This window comes from Ovis canadensis, chromosome 18 (assembly GCF_042477335.2).
Source record: "Ovis canadensis isolate MfBH-ARS-UI-01 breed Bighorn chromosome 18, ARS-UI_OviCan_v2, whole genome shotgun sequence".
NCBI classification, from domain to species: domain Eukaryota; kingdom Metazoa; phylum Chordata; class Mammalia; order Artiodactyla; family Bovidae; genus Ovis; species Ovis canadensis.
In genome coordinates this window covers 55,424,415-55,442,626 of record NC_091262.1, presented here as the reverse complement: position 1 = coordinate 55,442,626, position 18,212 = coordinate 55,424,415, and the positions used below count along the sequence as shown (strand labels likewise).

The following is an 18,212-nucleotide window of genomic DNA, read 5'->3' as shown; positions in this document are numbered from 1 at the left end:
GAATCTATCCTGAGGAAAGTATTTTTTGGACTTTGTGGGTTCAAGAACCTTCTTAAATTCATTCAGGGGCCCAGTGTTAACATATCTAGTTCTGTCCACCATACTCCCTACCACAGAATGCTGTGTTTCCTTGAGTATATCCATCTACATATAGCGGACTAATCATTATTCTAGTATCATGTTCAAGTTTTCACTTTAAATATAATTTAATGGCTTCGTCATTTTTTAAGAATAGTATTTTTTAGCGTTTCTCGAGGTAACCCCTGTTATCAGTAGTCATTAGACATGATTATGTTACATTGTTAAAAGATGTATGATTGATGAACAGTAATTATGATCTGTACTTAAGGCCATTTGTGTCCCTTTATAAGTGTATCTTCCAATTGAAACTATGTGTATTCTCCCTTGATGAAAGATTTTGCAACTGTAACGTGTGTGGATACAATGCAAGAAGAGGAAGGAGATAAAGGGGATGACGCTTCAGTTCTGACCAGCAGAAATGATGGCAGACCTCACCCTTTCACCAATCCCCGATGGGCCACCAGAGTCTTCACTGCTGAATGTGTCTGCAGGATAATCAACCAGTGTGAGAATGCACACAGCGCACATTTTGATGTTGCTTTAGCACAGGAAATGAAAAAGAAGGACTCGAGAAGTAAGCGGCTTAATAATGACAAGACCAAGTGATACACATAGAGGCGCTGTGTGCCTGTAGTACATTTCTAATGTCCAAATACATTCTTAATGTTTGAACTTCTTAAATCAGCATTCACTTTTGTTTCGTGGACATAATGTGATACATTAAGTTTATAGAGAATGGTCACGTTCTTGGAAGGTAGTATGTACATTCCCAAATTTTATTTTCTTAAGTTTTATTTTTATAGAACTATTAAATATAGCAAAATTATAGCTATTTTGCTCATAGGTTATTTTGTTTCCATGGATATTACCTTGAAAACATCTGGGTCTATCTCAATGTAAAGTAAACCTACTTGTGAGACCAGTTTGACTTTTTATTGTTCAGTTTTATTATTTTTACCTAAATACATGTTGATTATGGTTTAATTCACTTAAACACGTATATTCAGACACAATGCTCATATCTCAATGCCTTATAAATACTCTTTACCCAACAAAAGAATCACAAGGCAAGATGTTGCTATTCCCCGCCTGAGACTATGAATTAGGTGTTTCTATTTTAATTTATTTTTCAAGCAAGCACGTATTGAGTCCCTTGGTTGTCTTTCATTTGCTTAATTTTATTAAAGTGTTGGATTTACAGTGTTGTGTTCATTTCTTCTGTACAGCAAAGTGACTCAGTTATACACACATTTATATATTTATATACTTTTTCATTTTCTTTCCCATTATGGTTTACCACAGGGCATTCAGTATAGTTCCCTGTGCTGTCCAGTTTATCCATTCCATATATAATAGTTTGCCTCTGTTAATCTCAAACTCCTATTTCTTTTCCCCTCTACTTCCACTCCCCTTGGCAACCAAGTCTGTCCTCTATGTCAGTGAGTCTGTTTTTGTTGTGTAGATCGGTTGATTTGTATCATATTTTAGATTCCATGATGCTGCAAATGGCATTATTTCATCCTTTTTGATGGCTGCATGATACTCGACTGTGTGTATATACCACACCTTTATCCATTCATCCGTCAGTGGACATTTTAGTTGGTTACATGTCTTGGCTGTTGTAAATAGTGCTATGAAAATAGGGGTGCATGTATCTCCAGTTTATCTTCAGTTTATGGTTTTCTCTAGATATCTGCCCAGCAATAGGATTGCTGGATCATATGGCAGCTCTATTAGGTTTTTAAGGAACTTCTGTATTGTTTTACGTAGCGGCTGTACCAGTTTATATTCTTGCCAACATTGTACATTCCTTTTCTCCATACCCTCTCCAACATTTGTATTAATATTTGTAGGCTTTTTAATGATGGCCATTCTGACTGGTATGAAGTGGTACCTCAGTGTAGATTTGTGTTTCTCTAAGAATCAGCAATGTTGAGCATCTTTTCCTGTGCCTGTTGGTCGTATGTATATATAGTTTGGAGAGGTGTCTGTTTAGGTCTTCTGCCCGTTCTTTGATAGTGGTGTTTGTCTTTTTGTTGTTTAGTTGTATGAGCTCTTAGTATGTTTTGGAAATTGAGTCTCTCATTTGTGATGAACACTAATACTGATAGGTATAAAATTAGTGTGCTTACTGACTCCTTTGCTTTTGATTAAAATTATAATTGGCACTTACTAAGATGAGCTGGTTTCTTCAGTATGACCTGTAACTAGTATACTTCTTTGAATTAGTCTCAAATTTTTTTTAGGTAAAGGTTTGTTGTACCTGTAAACATTTTATTGTTGGAACACTATTAAATGATTGTTTTATGTCTCTCCCCAGTAGAATTATTATACCAAGTAATATGTTGTGGGCATGAAAGGAATTCTCATTTATAATTTTATAGCTAGAAATATTTTTTTTATGCCCCCATCTTTTGTGTGTGTGGCAGCACATGCAAAAGTAAGGTAATGTAGTCCATACGAAAGTGAAAGCATTAGTCGTTCAGTCATGTCCGACTCTTTGTGACACCATGGACTGCAGCCCACCAAGCTCCTCTGTCCATGGGATTTCCTAGGCAAGAATACTGGAGTGGGCTGCCAGTCCCTTCTCCAGAGAATCTTCCTGACCCAGGGATCAAACCTGGGTCTCCTGTATTGCAGGCAGATTCTTTACCATCTGAGCTAACAGGGAAGCCCATAGTTCATATAAAGAACCACATGAAAAATCTTTAAAGGAATATTATCTTTTAACTTCAACCTGACATGAAGAGAATGATTAATGCATAATTCATCAAAACCCAAAGTTTCCTAAGTACCTTCTAATGTACTTTTACCAGAAAGTCTGAACAAAATTTTTATTGAAAATACTGTTAGCATTCTTTTAAAGGATGCTAATTCTGCCTTTAGTGTTTTCAAAGCTGTATTAGTATTTGATTTGGGATAGTTTGTGTCTGAGTATTTGCACTGGTGCAGTAAATCTAGCTTTAAGGTCTGTAACAAACAGTAAAACTGTAAAAGTACTTGAAAGTCTAGCTTATGAAATTAGGAGGAGGAAGAATGAGCACTTAGCATAACTCTTAGCTCCAGCATATTCCTTTTCTTAGTAAGATTTTCTGTTTTAATCTCGTAGGTGACTTTCTGGTGCTGCATCTTGCTGACTTAATCCGCATGGCCTTTATGGCTGCCACAGATCACAGTGACCAGCTCCGTCTCTCTGGCCTTGAAACACTGCTAGTGGTTATTCGGCGATTTGCAACGATTCCAGAACCAGAGTTTCCAGGTCATGTGATTCTGGAACAGTATCAAGCCAATGTAAGCACTTTGTGTTAGAGAATCTTATTATTAAACAACCAGGTTAGAAGTCTGTGAAACTAATTGGCATGTCACCTCTTAATACATAAATGTGTGTGTGTATCTGTTAATATATCACCAGTCTAATCAGTATATGTTTGAAGAAGAAATCTTCAAGTAAAAGCAAAATAAAATTCATGAAACAGGTCTTTTATAATGCTAAAAGTTAAGTCGCGTAATTAAAACCTTCTTGGTAATTTATTGGGAATAAAGGGTTTTGATAATGAAATTCTTTACAGAATATCCAAGTAACCTTAAGATAACACCAAATTATTAATATTATTAACATTCCATTTAGGCTATGTCTCATCTTCAGGTTACTACTCCTAGTCTAGATAGAACCTCCTTAATTTCCCCTGAACTTAGAAAAGAATTCAAGATTCTTTTACTGGTTCTGTAATCTTTTTAACTGGTGTTTGTTTGACTGGTGCATTGAGCAACCTAGGAGGAACAAGGAAGGTAACAAAATTACCATGTTACATCACACACATCACATGTAGTCCTTCAGCAGTCATGCAAGGATCTCTCTCATGATTCAGAGGCAACTTCTGTTGACTGGCAATTAGGGAATCCAGAGCAATTCACCAGTTGGTATCAGGCTCCATCACATCTTCCCAACAGGTAATGTCAGTATATGTTTAGGGAAAGAGAAAAGGAAGGGATGGGAGTTACATACAATTACATATTAGTCTAAATACTATATTCCAGCTTAAGGGGAGCTCTGTTATATTTTCACTCCTCTTAAAATTACAAATGATAGAAATAAAGTTACCACTCAACTTAAGCAGAAAAGGAAGATTGTTTGGGGGAATCTTAGTTGGCTCTGCTTTCTCCTGCACCAGCTCTTATTTCTAATTTGCCCTCTCCGAGTGGTATCAAAATGGCTCTCTTAGCAAATAGAGTCTTTTAAAGACAGCACTTCTTTCCAAGTACTTCCAGCAAACATCTATAGGAGAGCTTTCATTATACCAGTGTGGGTCCCTGGAGCCAGACAGTACTGTTAGCTCCATAGCAGCCACATGGGCTGAGAGTTGGCGAGAGAAAGTTCCCCAAAGGAGAATTGAGATGCTCTTACCCCAAAACAGTGAAAGATACCCTGGGCTGGGCAAAACCAAAAAGTGTTTATAATACCTATTATAAAGGGATAATTTTAAAATAACATTAAAAAGAGAAAAGAATTTGTACTGTCTTATTGATGCTTGAATGAGCATATCCTTTCTTGCCAGGTAGGAGCAGCACTTAGACCAGCCTTCACCTCCGAGACGCCACCTGACGTCACTGCCAAAGCATGTCAGGTAAATAGTAAGCCCTCCTTTAGGGAGCAGCTCTCCAGATAGTATTTAATGCCAAGGTTCGATGCTACAGTTGTCCACCCAGCCACTGATCTCAGCTGCCCCTTTTCTTCACCTTTTAAATTTACAGAACTTCTTTCTTGTAACTGCATAGTAAGCCAGTGTATGGGTATGTCACCAGTTCTCTAGTGATGGAAATACGGGGGCTCTTTTTTGTCTTTCGCTCTTACAGACAGTGCTGCAGTTAAAGACCTTCTTCATTTCACTGGGCCCAAGCATGTATGGCAGCTAAATTCCCCAAAACGGAATTGTTGGGTTAAAGAGCATCTTACAAGAGTTAGCCACTTTAAACTCTACCAGCACTGTATGCAAGTGCCTGTTTTCTCAGCAGCTGTGTGAGTTGTCACACTTAGATTTTTGTGATGGAGTAAAAAGATTTGTATGCCAAGTGAGATTGAGCAATTTTTCATATATCTAAGAGCCACATGGTATGCAGTTTTAAATAGTTGCTTTTCTTAATGGTGTTGTCAAGCATTCAATATCCAGCCCTGAATGGTCTGAAATAAAACCAGAACTGTTATGAATTAAATTAATTAAAAACAAAATGGCAAAAACTGATTTTACTCATTTCTTTCAACTTTTCAAATTCAGTTGTATTTAGGAAATGTTTGAGTACCTTCAGTATTCATAGAATTTTGTTAACTGTTGTACTGAGTCTAATTTATCATTTTATTATATGTGTTCTTGCTATAAGCCACTTGAAATCTTTTGTGAAAGGAAATGTGAACTAAATAAGTAGACGGTAAAGGAAAAATAAATTTTCATGAAATATCATGACAATCAGGAAAACCTTTATAGATGGCCCCTGATAACTGAGTAAATTTTTTGCATTGGAGGATTATTAATGATGTTTTATTTTAAAAGTTAAAAATATCTTCAAAAGAATAAAAATCTTTACTGAGGTGCAATTAACCCCTGATTTTAAAATAGTAAGATGAAATAATTAAGATTGGAGATATAATTCAAATGTCAATCCAGACAATTATGCAAGTGGTGCCTTTCATGGCTTATTTTCTCTATGTTAATAACATCTAAAACTCTATTTACTTATTAGCACAGCTTCCTTTCTTCAATCTTATGATTTCATTCTTTTGATTTTTTAAAAAAAATTATTTATTTTAATTGGGCGCTAATTACTTCATAATATTGTAGTGGTTTTTGCCATACATTGACATGAATCAGCCATGGGTGTACATGTGTTCCCCATCCTGAACCCCCTTCCCACCTCCCTCCCCATCCCATCCCTCAGGGTCATCCCAGTGCTCCAGCCCTGAGCACCCTGTCTCATTCTCTTTTGAAATGCTGGCTTTGACTATCATTATCAGCAGCATCCCATTGGGTTTCTTGATAGCAAGATGATTTAAGTGACCAGATTCCTGAGATATGGGTGAACTCTGCTGAACTCCCAAAGGGGGTGTTTATAGTTTTTAAATATAATCTTTGATTTTCTTAAAAAAACTAGGTTTGCAGTGCCTGGATAGCAAGTGGAGTTGTCAGTGATCTTAACGACATCCGAAGAGTTCATCAGCTGCTTGTTGCATCATTAACAAAAATTCAGGTTGGAAAAGAAGCTCTTAGTCACTTATATAATGAAAGTGCTTCTACCATGGAGATCTTAGCTGTGCTAAAAGCCTGGGCAGAGGTTAGTACGTCTCCATTTATGACTAGAATTTTGGAAGTTGTTAATAAACATCTTAGGCCATAAACTGAAATTAGCTATTTAAAACACAAGTAAGTCTGTGTTTAAGGTTAACAGAAGACTTTCAACATGAGATATATTTATATGCTAATTGATATTTTGGCCAAGGATTCTAAAGTACCCTCCTGTTGTCTTATCTGCTGTTTTAAGAAGGGGGCAGTCATAAGAGACTTTATCATAGCCAATGGAAATCAACTTTTATTGAAACCTGAATTTGAAATTGGCATTTGAATTGGAAATGTGGGTTTGCTCATATATTCTATGAACTATAACACATGCTTTAATATTTCTTAGAGCTCTTTCTTTCATAAAATGACTTTTGAATGTTAAGTAAGTCATTTATTTCCTAAGGATAAAAAAATCTTAGAGGGAAGTACTTATTTGTTCTTTATTTTTCTAATCAGTAAGAAAGCCATATAATTTTTTAAATTTATGATAGAAACATTTACATGTATACAGAAGTAAATAGAATACTGTAATGAACTCATATAAACCCATTATCTAGCTTCAACAATTATCAGATTTGGCCAGTCTTGGTTCATGTATCACTTTAGTTAGAAATATATGTAGTCTCAGATTGCAACTGAGTGTTGCAGCCAATATGTGAGAAAGGGTTTTCTTCAATAGGGCTAATTAAAATCAGAAGATTGTTGAGTTTCTGTTTTTGTCATTACTTAGTATTGACAAATTTCAGTTAGAAAGTAGTTCTGCCTAGACTTAAGTTGGATTTAATGATCTTTAACAATGAACTCTAAATGGCTTAAACATATGCTTTTAGTAGAGCAAACAGATATTCTGTAATTTCTGTAACCTATTTTATAAATTTACTGTTTTATAATGTTTTTTATAATCATTTGAATCTTTGTACTCTTGCTTAAGCCATTACTTTTTCCTGTTCTCTCCTTAGTGGAAATAATGACTAGCCAACAAGCTCCATGTAATTGAGGTCCATAATTATTTGAAATCCTTAGAGCCAGATAAATTGGGATTTAAAATTTGGATGCATATTTCATGTATCCCTCCAGGATGTTTGGGATAATACCATAAAATCTGTAATCAAACAATTTATAATATGTGAAAATGTTTGAATAGTCACACTGTATAAATAGCCTCACATAAACTTTTTTGTGTTTTGTCACCAGATTGTTGCCCACAAAATTACATTTTACAGAGCTTTTGGATTTCAGAGCTATGGATAAAGAGATAGTACACATTATGTACTGTGTTGAATACTTACCATTCTGTAGTCCTTGTCTATAGTCTATATAGGTAAATGTTTTGTGAGTCATTTAGTGGTAACATTGAAAGAAAATATTCAGTATTTCATCTTATTTAATTTCAGAGATGGCTGCCTGTAGCCATATATTGAAATGGATTACAAGGCCATAGCCAGGCTTAGTGAAAAAGGGTGCCAGGATCATTTAGTTACGGCTGTCATGGTTGTAAACTGCAGTGTGGCAGCATACTTGTCAAGTGTTTATTATCCCTAACATATCTCAGTGAAGATAATGCTTTTGGATCGTTCTACCCCAGTTTTGAATGTGGTTGCACACGTGTACCTTCTTGGTATCATGTGCATTTCAAGTCCAGGAAGCAGGTTCAAGGTAAATCTGCAAGATAAAAATATTGTAGCACCTGTGGGTCTAAGATTTTCCTATTTACAAAGTAACCTTTATACAGGTCTACATAATTGCTGTAGAAAGGCATAAAAACCACAGGCAATCTTTGAAGACTCCTGCCTGTTCAGAAGAGAGCGTTGGGAACGGGTCGATTTCACCAGACGGGCTGCTTGAGTTAGTCCACGCAGACCTCGGCACATTGAGTAGGCTCTGGCTAGCTGCACTTCAGGATTTTGCTCTCCTAACTTTGCCTTCAGAATTTGCCTCTCAGCTTCCTGTTGAAGGTAAGGGGGTGAAATATTTACTGTAATTCCTAGAATGACAGTCAATAACATGCATTTTCAAAATTTCTCCACTAACAGGTAATGTTTATTTGAAACATTCTTTCAAGAATAATTTTCATGCATAGAATAGTCATGGTAGAGTTGCTTCAGGGTAGAGACCCTGCAGTTGACTTGTTCAGTCATGAGGAACGCTCTTCTTCTCAAAAGATAATGGCCAAATCGTTCTCCAGCGTGATTACAGCAGGGTATATGATCAACAACATGCCTCTGTTTATCTACATCTTCCGTCCATTATATGTTACTATACTTAATTGTTTTTCCCAATGTGATGAGTTTAAAGAATTTCATTGGTTTATTTCGTTGATTGAAAGTCTTTTTTCATCAGTTTATGGGCTGTTTAATTTTCTTTTTCCATAAATCACCCAGTCATCATCTTTGCCCATTTTCTACTTCATATTTGTCATTTTCTTACTAACTTGTTAATCCTTACATATGTTTAATACTCTTCCTTTGTGGTTCCATATCTGGAAGGTATCCTCTCTTAGCCTGTGGCTTGGCTCTTTTACCTTTTTAAAATTAATATAATCAGTTTTTTATGGTTTATGTTTCCTCTGTAATGCCTGATACATTTTTTAAATTAAGACCACAAAGATATATAAGCTTTACACTTCTGCTTTTTACATTTTAGATTTTAGTCCTGCTGGAATTTATTTTTTGTGTGTAGAATGAAGATGGGTTCTAATTTTGTTTGTTTTTATTGGAATATAGTTGCTTTACAGCATTGTGTTAGTTTCTGCTGTATAGCACAGTGAATCAGTTTACATATGCATATATCCACTCTTTTTTATACATATATTCCTCCAAGGGAATCTAATTTTATACTCTGTTATTAATATCACATTTTGTGGATTGGATATTTGGCAGCTGCTTTTACTCTTCATGTTATTCCAAAATAGCTATTATTTTTTTCACTCCTTGCTATGAATTTTAGGGCCAGCCTGCGAAGTTCTATTAGAATTTTAATTGGAATTATACACAAAGATATGCAGAGTATTTATTGGACTTTGTACCTTTTAATAGCATTAAAAATGGAAATAGGTTGATTTACTGAAAAAATTTTTATCAACAAAAATGAATGACACATGAATCAACATATGTAAATCTCTATAATGTTCAGGGGGAAAGCAAGTTTGAAAAGGATACACACAATATGAGGCCTTTTAAGTAAACTCACACTAAATAACAGCATCTATTATTTATGAATACAAACATCTAGTGTGAAAGTTTAAGACCTGAGACTGATTCACAGTGACTTGAGGAAAGTGGTTATAGAAAGAGGGGCAAGAATTAGTGGTATATAAAGTTTTAGTGGTTTTGTTTGTTTTTTAAGAAAGAGATTTAAGAATGGCAAAATGTTAATCTTAGAGGTAGGTGAGTATCAGCATTTGTTTTATACATGCATATACATACTCTGGGCTTCCCAGGTGGCTATGTGGTAAAGAATCCCCCTGCCAATGCAGGAGACAAGGGTTTGATCTCTGGGTCAGGAAGATCCCTTGGAAAAGATGGCAACCCACTCCAGTATTCTTACCTGGAGAATTCCGTGGACAGAGGAGCCTGGTGGGCTACAGTCCATGGGGGTCACAAAGAGTCAGACACAACTGAGTAACTGAGCAAGCACGCACACATACCGTGGTTTCTCTTCAGATTGTATGAACCTTTTGCATTCTAAACACACACACGCACATCACATATTTGTTTAAAAATATTTTATGATTAAAAAGAAAAAGAGTTAGCCTACAAATTTCTTACGAAGTTTTAAGGATACGTCAGCACTGTGACCAACAGTTGTATGCTCAGGAGAAATAAAGTCTGATAATAAAATATTGATACTACAGCAGCATAGGTGATCCATCTCTAAAAACATTGTTAAGTAAAAACTCAGTCACAAACAGTTGCATACTGTGTATTTTTCCATTTCTGTGAAGTCCAAAAATGGGCAAAACTAATCTGTGGTGAAAGTCAACAAGCAGTTGCCTTGAAGAGTAGGGTACAGGCTGGAAACGGTATATCTCTTGTAACAGATAAAAGGGAAAATGGAGTGTGAACATATCTCTTCATTTATTCCTCCTGAAACTGTTTGCTTTCCCTTTTTTGTAGGTGGTGCTTTCTACACAGCAGAGACTAGTGAAAATGCAAAACTGCATTATTACAACTCCTGGGCGCTTATCTTGCATGCCACAGCTCTGTGGCTTACAAGCACAGGCTTTGTCGTTGCTGACCCAGATGAGGGAGCTCCTAATCTCTCAAGGCCTGTGACACCAACTTCCATGTGCCAGGGCTCATCCTCTGGACCTATAGTAAAGTCCCCTGAGGATGTCTACACTGAGAGATTCCATCTTATTTTAGGTCAGTAAAACACTTTTTACCTGCTGCCAACCATACAGAGTTTTTCTTGGATTGTGCTTTCTTACCTATCAGCTCTTGTGGCTGTTAACTTCTTTCTTTCTTAGGCAATAACAGTATACTGAGTCATCTACCCCTCCCTCCCCATTCTCAAGAATTACAAGGTTCAAGAAGGTATATTCACAGGTCCAGAACTGCATCAATATTTAAGGTCAAAGATAAATGAGATTTTTAAATTTATGAAGTATAACCATTTTTTGGCTTAGAACTTCATTTTTAAAATGAGGTATCTTTCTAGATACAGTGAGTTTCTAGATTAAATGTTTTCCACACTTAATCTTGTTCTGAGGAAGCAACCTGTTAGATTACCTATAAATAAATTACTAACTGAAATGTGAGGTTTATAAAGGTCAGTAATTAACTAATAAGGTTTCTGATTCATAGAGCTTCTGTTATTCCTTCTGAAGCCAAACATGATCAGACTTGCTATATCCTTGGGTATATTAAAATTTTGTTTCTGTTTGCCTTGAGAGCTTTTTAAAAAACAGATTTTTATGTCATAAAGACTGGCAGGGCATAAGCTGTGCAGTTTAATTACCTTAGTTCAAAGTCTTGGTGTGCCTCATTGTAACAGCTGGCAAACTATTTAAGCTTTATGTGCTCAAAAGGAGTGGTAATAATAGTACCTATTTCCTGAGATACTGTGAGAGTGAAATGCTATAGTTAAAGTACAATGCCTGATACATGGTAATCACTCAATAAATTTTAGTCAGAATAAAATTATGAAACTCTACATGTTCTGGCACAGTTTTATTATAACTTTTGTAGTAGTGCACAAGCCTAGTTGAGATTATTATTTGTGTACATGTTGATAAAAACAAAAACTGTTTAAGAGATTGCCTTACCACTTAATTGTTTACTCTTAAATTCATGGTGATTTATTTACTTTGCTTCTTTGCTAAGTTTATTTATATATCTTATCAAAATAGAAAATTCTTTAACATCAGAAACCAAGACTCTAAAGAAGCCCTGTTCTCTTTCTCTACTTTCTGCAGGAATCAGTGTGAAGTTTCTGTGTTCCTTACGTTCAGATGCAACCATGGAAAGCATTACTGCCTGTTTACACGCGTTACAGGCCCTTCTCGATGTTCCTTGGCCAAGATCTAAAATTGGCAGTGATCAGGTGATTTCTTGTTGCTTGTCAGGCTTCTGTAGATTCCAAGGCACAGCAAGAGAAATGTGTTCAGGTTACTGTAGCGAGCAGCGGGTGAGCACGGAGAAGTAAAAAGGAAACTGAAACACTGCGTAGCTGAGCTCCGAACCAACGCGCCCGTCAGCGCCGTGCTGGCTCGGGAGGGTCCCGCCGGTCTGCCGCTTTGTCTGTGCTCCTGCCGCGCTTAACGTTTGCTGCCGCCAGCACACTCTGTGTCGCAGCTCTTCGGGCGCACTTCCTACAGTGCCGGGAAGGTTCTGTCTTGTGCTATGCTTGTCTCTTGCCGCTTTGCTGCACTCTGCCCCTCATATGCATCTGTATCTTATGCCCCACTTTCCCAAGAGAGAATCCTCTTGCTTCATGCTGTTCTCTGTGAGGTGTGTAGTGTTCCTCTCGGCTCATTGCTCCATCAAGGTCTTTTTAAGAGACAACTGACTAGCCTGTGGGGGCAGTCAGACTCTAATACCAGATCCAGCTGGGACCGTGATTTGAAGGATCAGTGCACAATGTACAGCACTTCCTTTAACTGCCTTCCCAAGAGCAGCAGTGCATTGGGCAGGCACCCTTAGCATCATGTATTACCATATGTGTGAATGCTTATTCGCTAAGTTGTGTCTGGCTCTTTGTGACCCCAAGGATTGTAGCCCACTGCAGTCCCCTGTTCATGGAATTTCCCAGACAAGAATACTGGAGTGGGTTGCCATTTCCTTCTTAGGGGATCTTCCTGACCCAGGGACTGAACCTGCAACTCCTGTACTGGCAGGCAGGTTCTTGACCACTGAGCCCACAGGGAAGCCGGTATTACCAGTATATTGAATTGTATAATAAATTGACTTTTGGATATTAAGAAAAATAAATGGTATAATTTCCTCTCTGTATAGACTGTTATTTATTACCACTATCATTTATTAGGTTTAAAGTATAAATCAGGCTTCTGCCTGACTTGAATTGCACATGGATAAGTTTTAAACTTTTTGTGCTTGTTAATTCTGTATGTTAAAACAAGTATTATAATGACTGTTTCCCACTTATTTTCGAAGATGAAAGAAAGCCACAAGAGTGACCAATAAAACGGGGAAAGTTAAGTAGTATTCTCCTAGTGTATTTTCTTTTGAGTGATATTCATTCTATGCTTAATAACTTACACACTGTTAATGTCATTTTTGCCACCGTTTGTAAGTTTAGAAAACTTTAATATATTTCTGGGAATCTTTTATCTCGAATCTGGCAGTCCTTGTATACTTTGAGCCATGTTTTTTAATCTTGTTTTAGAAATTTCCTGGTTTGTTATCTCAGTTTAGGACCTGTGTGAAAATGATCTTTTGTCATATAGTGCCATCTCCTACACGATTGGACAGAAATCAACCTGGAGATGGTTTAAAGTGGAGCAAGTGTTACTTAACTTTATTGCCCTAACGCTTTATGATTTTTCAAGTATATAATTTTCAAAATGGTCTCACCTGTTTTCGGTCATAGGACTTGGGTATTGAGTTGTTGAATGTACTACATCGAGTAATTTTGACTCGAGAATCACCTTCCATTCAACTGGCTTCTCTTGAAGTGGTCAGGCAGATTATCTGTGCGGCTCAAGAACATGTGAAGGAGAAAAGACGAAGTGCAGAAGGTGAATATTAAACCACAATGCCAAATTAATCATATAGCATCATTACCTTTTTTTAAAAAAAAAGCTTTTTAAAGTATTACTTATGTGTCTATGTCTTCTGAGAATCTGCTGTGTACAGTACAAATGAAACATCTCTAGGTATGGCTTTAAAGTCTCTCAGTCATCTCTATGTGTTACCTTGGGTATTGTCAGTAGCTAAAGTATTCTTCCTTGGGAAAATTAGAATTTTAACAGCCCTGGAAGGAAAAAAAAAATCCCTTATATGGATTGAGTACTTAAAAGTGTTTACCAGTGTACAGGGAAAGAATGACTGACAATTTTTTTTACTGACTTAGTTTTATAAAGTGATTAAATTGCTCATTTATAAGTCTGATTTGGTATTGGTGAGTATATCATTTAAGATTACGTTTGACTACATATAACAAAACCTAGAACGACAGTAGATTTAAGAACTCCAGAGGTTGGCAGTCCTAGGCTGAGACGGCAGTTTCATAAAGACATCAGAGACCTCAGTATGTATCTTTCTGCCCAGCCACTGCTTATGGTAGTAAAGTCAGTGCTGGAGCTCTAGCTTTCAGGTTCACATCTTAACTGCATGGAGTTAACCAGACAATATTGCAAGGCTGAGAAGGTCCCCGAGGATTTCTTTTGACCCATTACAATAAGAAGTCCAAATAAGGACAACTCCTTTTACCTCCATAACGGCTTTCTCTTTCATTCTTCAAGACCCAAGTCTTGACCCATTAAAATGTGCTACCTACAACAGAAGCAAAGCAAACGTGAAGTATTTATTCAACACTGTTCTTTTTGTTTTCCAGTCGATGATGGGGCTGCTGAAAAGGAAACCTTGCCAGAGTTTGGAGAGGGAAAGGACACAGGAGGACTTGTGCCTGGGAAGTCTTTGGTCTTTGCAACACTGGAGTTGTGTGTGTGCATTCTAGTTAGGCAGCTCCCAGGGCTAAATCCTAAATTGACAGGTAGCCCAGGAGGGAAAGCAACAAAGCCACAGATGCTGTCAGAAGATGGAAGCAGGCTGGTTTCAGCCGCGCTAGTTATCCTCTCTGAACTTCCTGCAGTGTGCTCTCCTGAAGGTATGTTGTGGTATGTGATGGCTTTACTTGACCCGAAAGGAGAGAAATGGTTTTAATAGATAATGGAGACAAATGGTTGCTAATCTTTCTTTCATTAAACAAATGGTGACCCAGAGATTTGGGTATTGTCTTTAATCTTTTACGATTAACGATATAGTAATTTATTTTACTAAAAGGATGAAAGTAAATATAGGGACAGCATGTACTCTAGAAAAATAATGCTCTTCAGTGGTGGTTTGTTTGTTTGTTTGTTTGTTTTAGAAATATTTTAAACCAGTTGATGGCAATTACTCTCTCTGGGGCGTCTTCTGGTATACAGTATCTAATGGACTTTCCCTGCCTCAGTTTTGATAGAAGGTTCTCGTCATATCCAGCTCTGTTTGGAATCAAGTCCATACTTTTAATATAGTGTCTAAGGCTCTCCATAGGGCTCTGCTGAGTACAGCTGCCTCCTGATACCTTCTGTGTGAACCATAAACTTAGGAGGTTCCATGCTTAGCCCTGTTCTGTGCTATTGCCAGTGGTGTTATTTGATCTGAAATGACACCACCCCTTCTCTTCCTTTTTAAAATTCTGCCTTCCTTTGAAATTCAACTCCAGACCTACTTCATCTGTGAAGGCTTCCCTAAAAACTCTCATACTGAGTTTTGTTTTTCTGTGTGTGTGTGTGTGTGTGTGTACAGCTTCCATATGTATATACATAGGGTTTTTTTGTTATATATAGAGGCATTATATATAATCTATTATTATATAGAGAAGATATATATATATACACACACACAGACATATGTCTTACTTCCAGCAAAATGTTTACCCTCTAGTACCCTAGCACATAATAAGGACTCAATACTTAATAGATACTTAATTGGTAAGCATATTTCTGCTTAAATGTGACTTATATGCTGTCTGCATATAAGTCTTACATAAGTCTCATATATATTATAAGCTTAATATAACTTCAAGCTTCAGTTTGACTGAAAACCTTGTATTCCTTATTCTCACACCTGCCTTATACCAAGAATGCAGAAAAAGTGACTAGCAAAGGATTAAGGGCAAAAATACACTACATGAGTTTTGTGGATAGCCCCTGGGAAAACTTAATTGACCGTTTTAACTTTAGTCTCTTCCCTTTCCTTTTAAACAAAGCGACTTTTGAACTACTTAGTAGCCATGGAAACTTTAATTTTTTGTACTAACTCACTGCAAGTTGCAAGGCTTAATATAAAATAAATCCCCCGAATGCATAGTGGTAGTGAATGTACGTAATGCCACTGAGCTATACACTTAAAAATGGTCAAAGTGGGACTTCCCTGGTGGTCCAGTGGCTAAGACTCCTTGCTCCCAATGTAGGCGGCCTGGGCACGATGCCTGGTCAGGGAACTAGATCCCACATGCCACAGCTAACACCCAGCACAGCCAAAATGAAAAAAAAAAAGGTTAAAGTGGTAAATCTTTGTTAAAAATATTTTGCCACACTAAAAAATAAATAAATTCAGTGTTTGTCAACTACCAAATAAAATCACACAGCACAAGATAATGATACTGTGATATAATTTAAATAACATCTCCAATTAGAACCTAAATTTTATCCCACCTTTAAAATCTTAAGGTTATTAAAACTGTTATAATCGTTAATGAAAAAATAATCTTTAAAGCTAGAAATCTTTGACATAACCTTACTCATTTGGCAATTTCTTTTGAGGAACTACATATAGACTGAAATAGTGTTTTTCAAAATGTCTTACAGGAAGCATCTCAATCCTTCCTACTATACTGTACCTCACAACTGGAGTCCTCAGGGAAACTGCCGTGAAGCTACCTGGGGGCCAACTGTCCTCAACGGCTGCAGCTTCCCTACAGGCTCTGAAAGGAATATTGTCTTCTCCCATGGCCCGAGCAGAAAAGAGCCATACTGCCTGGACGGGCCTCCTCCGTAGCGCTTTAACTACGATCCTTGACTGTTGGGATCCAGGTAAGTCAGGCTCTTTGGAAGCAGTTGTGCAGTTTGTTTTAAAAAGCAAGACGGACAGTCTTTTGAGAATAAGCTGTTTACTTGATCGTGTTTGGCAGTCTCATCTAGAGGAGACCATGTTCACTACATATTTAGAGGGTATGTATCATAGGTAGCAGATATCTGTGGTCTCATTTTAGTATCTTTAACGTTAATGCAAAAAAATGGCTAGAAGCCTGTGTGTTGACAGTGAGAGACCTTCAAATGTAATAATATGTTAATTTTAAAATAAGGTGTCATCCATGTCAGAATTTTTTAATACACACAGTATAGTGAAAACTGGATAAGATATACGTTATAATTCAAGACTGATCTGGTGTGTATCCTCACTCCAGCACCAGTGCTAAGTGACTAGACAAGTTATCTAATTCTCTGAGCCTTAGTTTTCTCATTAACAAAATAGGGAGATTGTGTTACAGGAAACTGTTAGATCAGTGACATATATGAAAATTATTTCACTTTTTACTTGGCATATATCAGTAAATGATAGCCAGTATTATGTTTAGTATCTGTTCAAATTAGTTTTTCTCTGTTATTGTTACATAGGTTTTATTTTCGACATTGTCATTGTGATTGTAAAAAAGTGTTTACACATATTATAGTTAACCCTGGCTTTTTTGTTCTGTTTATCAGTGTCACAGTTCACCATTTTCTGTTTCATATGGTAAAAAGATTTCAATTGAATGCAGCAATTTATTGACCACACACTTTGTGCCCAGAGTTGGGCGTCTAGGGAAGTCTAGTACCTACAAATTGCCATTGGGTGTGATTTATACCATAGAAGCTCCTGAAGGTGACAGTAGTATCTTACTTACCACTGCATTTCTGGTATAATGAAACAGAGACAACTGGCGAAAATTAGAATGCTTGTGTTTGAGTGAACCAGGCAGAGTGTCACAGTAGGGTTCTGTGGAAGCGCATGCTGAGATGCAGTTTGGCAAGCGAGTATCTTTGAAGGCAGTGGGGAAAGTAGTGGTAGGCAAAAGAAGTCATACTGCAGTAAGAGTGTCCAGCAGAACTCAGCACACCTGCGGGGTCCTCTGAATACTGCCCATCAGTGCCTTTCAAAGGACCAGTGTCTGCACTCCAGCTCAGATGTGGCTGCCCCCAGAAGACTGGTGTCAGTCAAGGCAGCTCTGGGGCTAAGGTCAACCTGAGGGAGTTGACCACGGTCCTCACAGCTGGGCAGGACCTCCCACTATGGAGGGGAGCTCAGTGGTTCCCCTCTGTAACTACCAGAAGAGATTTTCCAAAAGAGTTTCTTAAAGGATAAGAAAGTATTCTCCGTTCTCCACACAGGCATCACAGAAATGTATTCTCACACATTTTGATACAAGACCAGGAAACTTAAATAGTATGGTATATTTGGGGACAGCAATAGTGCAATGAGTGAATGTGGGTTTGAGGGGAAAGAGTAAGAAGGTAGTGAACGGTAATGAGTAAAGAGGTGAAGTTGGATGGTACATGGGGTCAGATGGTGAAAGGTTTGGCATGATTGGTGA

General features: G+C 37.2%; 1 protein-coding gene and 1 long non-coding RNA gene across 9 annotated transcripts in view; one reads left to right on the top strand and one right to left on the bottom strand.

The window, feature by feature from the left end:
• HEATR5A (HEAT repeat containing 5A) overlaps positions 1-18,212 on the top strand; it is a 97,461-nt gene that overhangs the window by 71,467 nt on the left and 7,782 nt on the right. For all 8 annotated transcript variants that reach the window (XM_069559445.1, XM_069559444.1, XM_069559442.1 and 5 more), the window contains 10 exons: positions 416-655; positions 3,191-3,372; positions 4,638-4,706; positions 6,226-6,405; positions 8,143-8,365; positions 10,526-10,774; positions 11,827-11,954; positions 13,461-13,608; positions 14,427-14,699; positions 16,447-16,671. In XM_069559445.1, coding sequence (XP_069415546.1) covers positions 416-655; positions 3,191-3,372; positions 4,638-4,706; positions 6,226-6,405; positions 8,143-8,365; positions 10,526-10,774; positions 11,827-11,954; positions 13,461-13,608; positions 14,427-14,699; positions 16,447-16,671 — 1,917 coding nt within the window. The remainder of the gene's footprint in view (positions 1-415; positions 656-3,190; positions 3,373-4,637; positions 4,707-6,225; positions 6,406-8,142; positions 8,366-10,525; positions 10,775-11,826; positions 11,955-13,460; positions 13,609-14,426; positions 14,700-16,446; positions 16,672-18,212) is intronic.
• Positions 1,239-7,224, bottom strand: LOC138929783 (uncharacterized). The gene is made up of 2 exons (XR_011445972.1): positions 3,884-7,224; positions 1,239-3,351 (listed from the first exon to the last, which is right to left on the bottom strand). It is a non-coding gene; the product is annotated as an uncharacterized lncRNA (long non-coding RNA).